The sequence below is a fragment of the Trichoderma harzianum genome, assembly GCF_003025095.1.
Source record: "Trichoderma harzianum CBS 226.95 unplaced genomic scaffold M431scaffold_3, whole genome shotgun sequence".
Classification (NCBI taxonomy): Eukaryota; Fungi; Ascomycota; class Sordariomycetes; order Hypocreales; family Hypocreaceae; genus Trichoderma; species Trichoderma harzianum.
In genome coordinates this window covers 1,904,519-1,915,548 of record NW_020209251.1, presented here as the reverse complement: position 1 = coordinate 1,915,548, position 11,030 = coordinate 1,904,519, and the positions used below count along the sequence as shown (strand labels likewise).

General features: G+C 50.2%; 3 protein-coding genes across 3 annotated transcripts in view; 1 reads left to right on the top strand and 2 right to left on the bottom strand.

The window, feature by feature from the left end:
- The window catches only part of M431DRAFT_79374 (hypothetical protein), a gene marked incomplete at both ends in the record, with an annotated part of 1,113 nt that extends 831 nt beyond the window's left edge, over positions 1-282 (bottom strand). Inside the window, one exon of the mRNA XM_024922804.1 lies at positions 16-282. Within this exon, the coding sequence (XP_024777609.1) occupies positions 16-282 (267 nt within the window). The remainder of the gene's footprint in view (positions 1-15) is intronic.
- A 490-nt stretch (positions 283-772) lies between these two features.
- M431DRAFT_479478 (hypothetical protein) lies at positions 773-4,934 on the bottom strand (the record flags this gene model as incomplete). The annotated part of the gene is made up of 5 exons (XM_024915771.1): positions 773-2,481; positions 2,552-3,560; positions 3,636-4,083; positions 4,142-4,703; positions 4,745-4,934. 5 exons carry the CDS (start codon positions 4,932-4,934, stop codon positions 773-775), a joined length of 3,918 nt encoding a protein of 1,305 aa, XP_024777608.1.
- Positions 4,935-7,916: 2,982 nt separating this feature from the next.
- On the top strand, positions 7,917-10,240 carry M431DRAFT_78452 (hypothetical protein; the record flags this gene model as incomplete). Its single annotated transcript, XM_024922698.1, has 2 exons — positions 7,917-9,998; positions 10,070-10,240. 2 exons carry the CDS (start codon positions 7,917-7,919, stop codon positions 10,238-10,240), a joined length of 2,253 nt encoding a protein of 750 aa, XP_024777607.1.
- Between the last annotated feature and the right edge of the window lie 790 nt (positions 10,241-11,030).

Genomic DNA, 11,030 nt, shown 5'->3' with positions numbered 1-11,030 from the left:
CTCTCTTCTTTCCACCTCTAGTCGAATCCCGTTCATACACTCCGTCTCTTTCTCGAGATCCCGGCTCGTTCTTCTGCTACGCATAATCGGCGGCTGCGCCTTACCAGTCCACCAGTCCAATAGGTCCGATAGCATGCGTTTGCAATCTTCTTCTCTGGAAAAATCTGCGTACGGAGCTCTTTTTAGGGGTCTGTCGGGGAAATGGACCATGCGGAATTCTTGCGCCCTTTCTACCGTACGGGACGACGATTTTTTGCGATTTTTCTCTGCGGCATGCGGCATTTCTAAGAGGATTTCGGTATCATCTTCTTTACTTTTTCTTCTTCTTAAGTAGAGAATAAATTCTCATAGGGGGAGATCCGAGGCGGTTGTAGATAAAGTCGTTCGTTGTTTGATCGTTGTTTGATCTTGGCGGGAGATCATGCGGCTGGTCTAAACAATGAGCTTGAACAGCGTCTCTTTTCTTTGTTTGTTCACAACACTCGACACGCATTCAAGACTTTACTACTGAACAATTTCTCTTGGCATCATAAATGAACTTTTATTTTTTAGTCTTGGTTTATGAACTGCTGTTTATACAATAGACAAGAAGCGGCTAATATGTCGAGTGAGCTACCCGGCAGAGAGAAGCGATTTGTAGATATATGCGTCATGAACGATTGTGATAATGAACAGATTTTCTTTTAAAAAAAAACAATTCAACGCCTGCTAATGCTAGTGCAATTTATTCCCGTTTTGCAATCCCTTCAATAAGAAACCCATGAACTTTTCATTACAAGCTCACTGTGACTGTCATGTTATTACTCAACACCAAAAGAGTAGGCGGAAGATCATGACACAGCAACTCAACATCTGAAAGGTACTGAATCGTTCTATCATTGTCCAAATACGTTCCCTCAATCGGAATCGGTAACGTGCTCATGAGAACGGCCGTTTGTTTAGAATTCTGTCGCATCAGCTCGTTGAGAATCAGGTGTTGCGCTCGACTGGGTAGGTCGTTGAACGACAAAGCAACACCGCCTTGTGCCGAGTAAAGAGCACCATCTTCTTGACTTGCTTCGGCATCAAGTCTATGTGATTGTACAAGCTCGGGGATATTTAAGCTGACGTCTCCCTGTCCAAAGTTGGAAGACTGGGATTCTCGTCGAGAGTGGTAACGAGGTTGTGTGCTTGCCCGTGAATAATACGTCGGCTGCTCGGTGTACGAAATCGCCCGCACACCTCCTCCAAAGTTTCTCCTCGGTTCAGCTAGTGGCTGCGTGGAAAACTTGCCCAGAGAAGACTGCCGAGAGAACGACGGACGGTCTGTTATAGGGGTTCCGGGGCTTGAGGAATTGGTGGTGGCGAAGCCAATCCTCGAGCCTCCCTCCTCTGTGGTGATTCTCATCTCTGGAACAGGTCGGCTTGAAAATCGGGCTGCAGATGATTGCCGTGAAAGACCTGGCCGGGGTGTTGATGTATCGTCGTCTCCCGAATATCGGTCGCTGGAGGTTTTTGTAGGGCTGCTTGTCGGGAAGGTGTTTTGCCGTGATTCAGGGATTGCTAACTGATCTAGATTTGGAAAAGACTCGATGCTTTTAATTTCGATTTTGAAGCTGCTCCTCTGTCGATTGTTTGCTCGTGGCGTGGCGTCCAAATCAACCACGGGAATTCTCATGGATGCTGGAATGATGACCGAATCGTGTCTACCCTGAGTTTGCGAAAAGGCATGTGATCTTGACATGGTACCATATGATTGAGTGTTTGGGAGATTGATGTTAGCATGATATCCTGGCCTAGGCGGCTGACCGAAGGCACCGTTTTCGCGCATCCTCGGAGGTGTTCGTGGCACCCGAGAACGGTTCGAAGATGACATCTCTGGCGACAGTGGATCTATCACAGAGCCTGTCGTGCTAATGGTATCTGTATCGCTGCCACTTTCGTATTCCAAATCCGAATCCTCAAAGACTTCTTCGCTCAGGTGATGAGTATGCATTCCCATATTTATTCCCATCTTTGAAAGGGAGCCGATATTTGGCCGCTTGGGTATACCAGGAAGATTCATGACACTGGAGCGCCTCCGCCGTGACTCTTGTTCTTCATGTGGATTGTAGACTCCAGGTCTTCCAGCGGTTGAAGTAAGAATATGTGCCATATGTGTAAACTCTTGGCTCAATGACATGGCTTCGGTTTTCCCGCGGAAGTCTTCCAAATCATTCCACCACTCCTCATCTCTTAATGCATCACCGACGATAATCTCACAGTCGAGATTGCTGCTCCTGCCGTTGATGATGCGCTCATACATGTCCAACTGGCCGCAAGCTAGCCAAAAGACTCGTACTTCAGCGTCGATACGCAGCTTCTCTAAAAGTGCCCGGACTCGTGCCATCTCTTCTTCAACTTCGTTTTCGTATTCGACAAAAACCATGACTCTTATAGTATAGCCTCGTTTCCAAGTGTGGACGCTGCGGAGAATATGACCCAGTTGTAGAATGAGAGTGTCTGTACAAAGTTAGTTATATCTAAAGCTCAAAGATATTAACATGAGAGAAGAAAACTTGGTTAAACCTACAGGTGTCGAAATTAGAAGTCAACATATTCTTCCCCTGGGATGAAACCTCGGCAGACATTTGGATAGGCCATAGGTCGATATACTTCTTTGTGCTGGACTCGTCTTTTCGGGGCGTCTCCAGATCATCAAATCCGTACGCAACAGCTACATTCAGCCGATACAACAGAGCCAAGTCTTCCAAAGCGGTCATGTATTCCGCCGGAGACATCATGTCCTCAGTACGAATTGCATCGGTAGGTAGGAACCCTTCTAGCAAGCGAGCAGACGTATCACCACGAGGCCTTGACGTCGCTTTCCCCTGATATTTTGGTGGGCGATTCATTTTGGAGGCGGGGGCCATTGGAATATCTGGCACCCTTAATCGATGACTAGATCTTCGTAGGTCATCCATGTTGTAAAATCCCATAATGGCAATGTTGGGCCGCATACCCCCTAGACCGGACGACAGAATGAGATTTCGAATACCCCAGTTTATGGATGGCGACATTGTCAGCTGTACAAATGCTTTAATCTTGGAAAATTCGGATATATAGCGTGTCCAAGCTGCTTGTTGTAGCTTCGCCTCATGGACTCCGGTATTGAAGTCGTCCGTCACAATAACGTGGCCCAAGATATAAAGCGAGCCTTTCTTCAGTGAATTGCAAAACTGGATCAACCCAGTCTGTCGCCGCGGGTTGTTGACGAGTAGAATGATTTGCGGCCTCCAGAACTTGATGTGCTCGGGCTTTAGCCTTAATAGATACTTTCTAACCTGGTGGTAGATGAGATTCTGAGAGACATCACCCCAGTGCTTAGGTAGGCAGAGGTAATGAATCAGCAAAAACACTAGAATGAGAGCGCAGATTGCTGTTGAGGCATACGCCTCATCGATGAAGAACATGGCGGCTGCGGATAGGACACTCCCAACAAATGCAGTTTGTGCACTGAAAAGCTGAAAACTGGGCCTGAAATTGGGAGCAGATCCAATTTTCAAAAGGAAACAAGCCAGGTTCATGACAAAGAATGTCATCTATCCAAGTTGTTAGCTTATCAACCGAGTGTAACAAGGAGTAGGATCAAGACATGGATCTTTCGATATACGGACCTGATAACCCATGGAAATGAGTGTAGCAATTTGATTCAAGTCTGCAAAAAGGGCAATTTGAGCAATGGAGTAAGTTAAAAATATGGCAAAGATGGGCTCATCGCCATGTCTAGTTCCTTTCCCGAAGAGTGACAGCCCTGGGAGAAGCTGATCACGGGCAAGCGCCTGAAAAAGCTTGGCTGAACCGATGACACCCATGAGAGCCGAAAAGAAGGTAACGGCACACTCGCCAGCTAAGATTATAGGGGCGTATAAGCTTGTTAGAGAAATGATGTTATCATTGGCCAGAAAAGATTCGTGAGTGATGGCTGCAGCCATCGATAGGATGACGGTAAAGTAGACAATGAATGTTGTAAGGGTGGCCCATAGTGTTCCATTCGGAATAGCCTTGCTTGGATTTCGTAAATCACCAGACATGGAAGCTCCAGCAAATATCCCGGAAGTGGCTCTTTATATAGACTGCTTTAGCTGATATGAGCGGATACTGGAGGCATGGAGGTACTCACGGAAAGAGAACACCAAAGAGATCCCGGAAGGTCTTGACGCCTTCATAACTTCTCTCAGAGACCCGAGGGACAAAATTTCCAATAAGTGTATCGACGCTAATGCCTGTAAACTTGATCCCAGCCGCTGCGTCTTCAAATGGCGCCTTGAAAATGGCAGATACTGGAATGCTGATGATGGCAAAGGTAAGAACAATGAGCAGCGCATTCGAGGCTTTTGCAAATGTTGAAGAGCCAAGTAGGCAAAGAGCTGTGCATAACATCAAGGCAGCTGTCTGAAGCCCATAGCCAGTCCAATAGCCCTGAGGGAAGCTGGACCCCATGTTGAGTCTGATGCAGTCAATAAGACCAACAACGTTCATTGCAGTATTGAGAGCCTGAGCCAGATAGAACAAGATGCCGATAGAACCCCCGAATTCCGGGCCAAGAGACCTGGAAATCAGGTAGTAAGCACCTCCGCCCTTGACTTCGCCATTAGATGCAATAGCGGAGAGCGAGAGGACAGTGAGAAGATCGATGCAATAGGCGGAGAGAAGAAGACCTGGTGTGACGAGACTGGTTGGAACTGAGCGCCATAACATCTCCCATTTCTTACTTGCTACTCACCTAGAATGCCAATGAAACCAATCTGTCCCAAGATGTGGCCAAATCGAAGGAACATGAGGATGCTCAGAATGTTGAGATAGACGGGGATGTAGACACCAGAGACGGTGCCTAATTTGCTGCCGCCAGCAACCTTTGCAGGCTCCATGGTCATTACCAAAGATCCCTTTCTTTCCGACGATTGATGAGGCATGGGTGATACGATGATCGTTGTGAGGTTGTTGTGTCGCGTAACGATCTTGTAAGTGCAGGCCACTGGCGACAGATTCCACAGAGCCTCCCTCCTCGCACTCCGTACCTTGATCAGTCTCTCATGTGAAACCCGATCACAGCATAAAGTGTCATTAATTCATTTAATTAAATTTGTGGCAATTAGAGCGGAAAGAGAAGAGAAAGAGGCAAATGTAGGGAACGTTATCCACCGCCTCTGGTGAAAGTTGTTGGAGAGGTCATCAAAATCGCCCGAGCAAAACTACGATGGCGATCACGGCAATATCAATCTCCAGGCAATAAACTAAAATTGTAACGGCGGCCAATACCGTTCACATCAACCAACGGCCGGCGTCATGCCAAGGGTTCTGGGATCTGCGGCGGGGCAGCTAAATGGGAGAGCCATCGACGCCATCGTGCTGGGATTTCGTATGTAAAGCTGCCGCTAAATCAGGTTTGAAGATGTTCTGTTGCATGGAGGATATGCACGTCTTGTCACATAATGGCTATCTGTCCCTCTGCAAGGACGATATTGCATCAGGGCTTTGTCACTTGGGCGAACTGATTCTTCTTTGGGCAAATCTCATATCGTTTGCTGTCCGTTTGGTGACCTGGCGCCGAGGACGGATTACTTGAGCTTGGCCGAAGCACTACTGCTAGACTTTAGTGCTAAGCTGGCTAGCTTCACCGTTGATACTGTATAAGTGTCTCGTCCGGAAACCACAGAGATCAGGTGAGAATCGCAAGCTCCTTTGGCTCCGCTATGGTGGGATGGAGATGGTCGTCATTCTAGGGCAAGCAAAAGATGATCTTCAGCCGGCTCTTGCGGGACTCGATAGAACTTGATTTGCAGGCAAGCTGTTCTTTTTGTCGGCTACTTGCCAGTGTTATAAGCCAGGCATGGCTACTCCGTATTCTCGATGCAACGGCAGGGCTGCAGCATGTCGTCAACACCGACCGCATTCCCCAGTATGGATTCGAGCCCAATGCATAGTAAAGGCTCTGTAAATATCACTCAATTTCCATAGAACAGTAGCAGCCTCATCTTATCATTGCGTACTCGTAGAGAGGCAGAGCCTGTCACGCATATGCGCGGCGATCATCCTGGCTGCCCCGCTTCTATTATCACGCGCCATGACGGCATTCCGAGCCAGGCAATGCATTGTCGTGCAAAGAATATTCCTTGTGCTCACATTGATCGTTATTGGTGACCAGGAGTGCAACACTATAATGCCGCAGAAAGGATCGCAAGTACGAAGAGCCCAGTACTTAATACCCCATTAATAGGCCAAGGCCCATCGTACGGAGATCATCTTCATCTAGTGCGGCACTTGTCGTTAACATGACCGCCGGCTCGTCCCGTCTGCCTATTAATGTTGACACAGCTTTGAGGCGTCTCGGCATGACCAGACGTCTGAACTACCCCATGGGCAGGCTGCGGCACCTGAGAAGACAACTACTCGTATAGGCATTTGGCTCGATCCCGATGGATGGATGGCTCGTTATCACCAAGCCAAAGCAGCGTCAGCAGCCAGCGGAATGCATGGTCCAGCCTCGTGATAAACGATACTGGCTCGGGCACCGAACGCCGTCCAATTAGCACCTCCCCGCTCTTATCCGGAGGCGTGGTCTTGGGTCCTGGTGGCTGAAACCGGCAGGGAATTGAATTTCTTGGGGGGGGCAAACGCTGACGGGAGACGGAGATGTCTGTCATATTGTTCGTCTGGTACCAAGCAAGTACAACATAAGTCTAACATGATGCGTGTGTCAGTGCTATCTCCATCATATTCGACACGGAGTCACAGGGCTCGCAGCGTGACCGCACATTCGTTCTTGAACTCGCCCTTGATAGCCGGCGGAGCAATCAAGCCTCTGCGATTGCGAGCCGGACAATGCCGTTGTTGTCTCAAATCTGCCAAGTTGTTAGTCATACCACCGCAAGCCGGGCTCACGATAAGCTTCATGCACAATTATCAAGTACGAACCGAACCCTGTAGCTTGTACCAACTCCAGGCCTCTTATAGCCGGCCAACTGACGGATCGTCGAGCCGAGGGTCCTTTGAGCTGAGACTTCTCCAGGCCGGTCCCCGCCTATTGGCTCTTGATGCTGGTGATTCGCTCGATGAAGGATTGCGTGCTGGTTGGATTGGACAAAATTCACTCCCAATGCTTGATTGTTCCAGGTGCGAATATTGACTGTGGGATTTAGGCCTTTTGCCTCAGCTGCCCCTTCAGGGGGCGCTCCTCCGTCCAGCAGCAAATCGAGCTGATCTTGCGTTGTCACAGCGGACCCTCGCCGCTGAAGGCCCACCGCTCAAGCCGCTGAGCCCCTACTAGTCACCAGACCGTAGCCGCTGTGAGCGCTGGGGGCGGTGCAATTTGGACGCTGCCGTTACCGCGCCCTGTGCCTGTACTCGAGGCTGTACCTGGCGCATTTGCCCGCCCGCTGCCTGGACACTTGTACCTGACCGGTACCTCTCCACGTCTCCTGCTCGCCAAGGCGGCTAGTGTGGCTGCTCCGTCATTTAGTGCAAGGACCTTTTGGCAGCAGGCAGCTCGTCCACTGACGGAGTAATCAATCAATGCCAATAGCTTGCACTTCTTTCATCCTTTCTCACACCAGCATTTTGCCTCAAGCTCTGTTTTCTTCAACCGCATCTCCTCTTTCCAGCATCTTCATCTCCTAATTCGGGCATCTCCAAACGCAAGCGGCATCAGCACCAGCATACAGCGCGACTTCGAATCGCCATCCTATCCTTCGAGTCTTGACTCTGCACGCCGCCGAACCTTATCTTGCCGTGTTTTGCTTTGTGTTTGTCACCGAGTCTCCCTCGCGATCAGGGCCGCATTCTTTGGCACTCCCAGACCGACGCATCTTCCTCTACGGCAGACCGATATGCGATAAGAGACTCGACTTTATTTTAGTTAGACAAAGCCTGGTCACCACAGCAGTATCGCAATCACAATGTCTTCGCCGTCAAGAAGCGGGTTAGCCCCCGATCCCGTCGCAATGTCATCCTCGCCCAGTCAGCGGCCGTTCTCGTCGTCTCTGCCCCGAGAAGAAGTCACTGCCAGACTTGCAGAGCCGGTGCGATCTTCGTCGCCTATGATGAGAAGCGGTTCGCCTCGTCCCGGATTCGCAAAGCCTGAAGGCGGCGCGCTTGGCGAGGGTTCAAGCTTCGCCCAAGGTCCTGGTGTATCTGCTCTGGCCGCGGCCTTGTCCGACTCCCTGGGCCAAACGCCGCCGCGACATGGCACTCCTCCAGCCCGCGTCAGCACACCGCCGGTCCGTCCGCTGTCTCCCTCCGGCATTGGCCGCTCTGCCACACCGACAAACTACGGCTCCTTTGACTCGAGAGGCCGCCCTGGTGCGGAGAGCACCGTGCCCTTTGAGGATCCGGAGATCATCAAGAGGCATCTGGTGCAGCCCAGCGAGATGGATAACCCCACGTCAGAGGCGTCATCAGAAACTGGCAAGGGCAAGCAGACGGCCGATTTCGGATTTGGTACTACCGGTCTGCACGAGGACGAGTTTTCGAGTCTGCGTCTGCAAGGTGGGGATGTGACACGGGGGATCTACAAGTGGACCGAGCAGGCAGAGGCCAGAACGAGAATGCAGCGAAGTAAGAGTTTCGATCATTCTAGGCCCGAGCCTGAAAACGACACCCTCGATATCAACTCCATCAAGGTGCCGGGTGGTTTCCGAAGGAATCATCTTCGAAGAAACGTCATTAGCCCTTCTGGACACCATGAGGATGGTTTCGGAGGTGCTGATTCCCCTGGCAGCAACCGACCACTGTTCACCTCAAGCTTTCTCGAATTCCTGTCTATATACGGCCATTTTGCCGGTGAAGAGCTGGAAGAAGATGACGAGGTCCTCGGCCCCAACGAATACTTCCAATCTGGCGAGGATAATGGTGAGGAAGAAGACGAGGAGCCCATGGAAGACAGCGCACTGTTGGGTCCTTCGAAAAAGAAGCGCAGGAGAAAGGTGCGCGGTGGCAGCGGCCAGAACAGCCAGATGAACGCTGCTCTGCTGCTGCTCAAGTCCTTTGTGGGAACCGGCGTCTTGTTCTTGCCGCGTGCCTACCTCAACGGTGGCATGCTCTTTAGCAACCTCGTTCTCCTCGGCGTAGCCCTGCTGAGTTACTACTGCTTCGTTCTCTTGGTCACAACGCGACTCAAGGTGGAGGGCTCGTTTGGTGACATGGGTGGTATTCTGTACGGAAAATGGATGCGAGCCGTTATTCTGGCTTCCATCGTTCTCAGCCAAGTCGGATTCGTCGCTGCCTACATTGTGTTTACCTCGGAAAACTTGCAAGCCTTTATCTTGGCCGTGACGGATTGCCGGACATCGATCAGCATCCCCATGTTGATTCTCATGCAGATGGTTGTCTTCCTACCCTTTTCCCTGTTGCGAGATATCGGCAAGCTTGGATTCACGGCCCTGATTGCCGACGCCTTCATCCTGATTGGACTTGCGTACCTTTTCTATTACGACGTTTTGACTCTTGCCGCCGAGGGCCTTGCCGACATCATCATGTTTAACCAGCGGGACTGGACGCTCTTCATTGGAACGGCCATCTTTACATTTGAAGGCATTGGTCTCATCATCCCTATTCAGGAATCGATGAAGCAGCCGGAAAAGTTCCCCAAGGTCATGTTCCTCGTTATGATCATCATTACCGTCCTCTTTACAGTCATGGGTGCCATTTCTTACGCCGCGTACGGCTCCAAGACGCAGACCGTCGTTCTCCTCAACCTGCCGCAAGACAACCGCATGGTCAATGTAGTGCAACTCCTCTACTCGATGGCCATCCTGTTGTCGACGCCGCTGCAGGTCTTCCCCGCCATCCGTATCGTCGAAACCGAGCTGTTTACTAGGAGCGGCAAGTACAACCCCTGGATCAAGTGGCAGAAGAACATCTTCCGCTTCTTCGTCGTCATGCTGTGTGCAGCTATTGCCTGGGGCGGCGCCGACAACCTCGACAAGTTTGTTGCGCTCGTGGGCAACTTTGCTTGCATTCCGCTGGTCTATATCTATCCTGTGAGTTCCATTCATACTCTTCTCTTGTATCTGTTGTATAAAGATGGTTTACTGACTTTGCTTTGCCATAGCCCCTGCTTCACTACAAGGCCGTTGCTCGAAGCAGGCTTTGGAGGTGGTCTGACATTGGACTGTGTATCTTTGGCTTCATCGCCATGGCTTACACAACCAGCTTGACCGTTATGAGCTGGGCCAATTCGGAACCCAAGGCTCCTGGATACTGTGACCGAAGGGGGCCGTAAATTTGGACGGTGCTGATGTAAGGGGGAGAAGAGAGCACTCTGTGTTTTGACATAGTTAGGTAGCAGTCGGTAAAGTATTTACTTTGTGTTTTTTTCGTATGTTTTACTAGGGCTTGGACAACTAGGACGAGGGATTGGGCTTGGATTACCGCATATTCAGATTGAAAGGACATGTATAGAGGAGGACGATTCATTTTGTGTAATTACATGTGGGCCATTGGGTAATTTCTATGCGATAGAGGGTGACCGTACAGATACAGAGAGGGAGCGATTGGCAGCATATTGTTTTCGTTTAATACATACATTAGGGACACTACCTTGGGAGCATGTGCATACACTGTCTATGCCGGCGAAGTTCTGAACGGGCATTCTTCCATCCACCCAACTAAATACAATTGATTGCCCTGGTAAACTACTAGGTACCTTTACAAGGCAACTAGGTACCTAGTAGCTCTCCTCCTGGGTACTAAATTGTGACTGTGGTAAGCCATACAGCAGATGCAGCAAAAGTTGCATGTGACTAGGTGACATCAACAGTCAGCATCACATGCGATGGGCATGGATTGGATTCAAGTTGAAAAAGCACCTACCCGATTTCGATGCCTCTGAATCGTCATGGATCATGGATATTCTCGGGCTCCCTGTAAAAGGTCCAGCCTAGCGCCGTGGGGCCGCTCCGTAGTGGAGATGGGGAACGCTGAGCCGGAGCATGGGATTCAACCTTGGAACTAAAAAAACAAAAGCCCGCGTTCTCGGTCTCCGAGACCTTTTCTAATTCCCTTTTATCCAA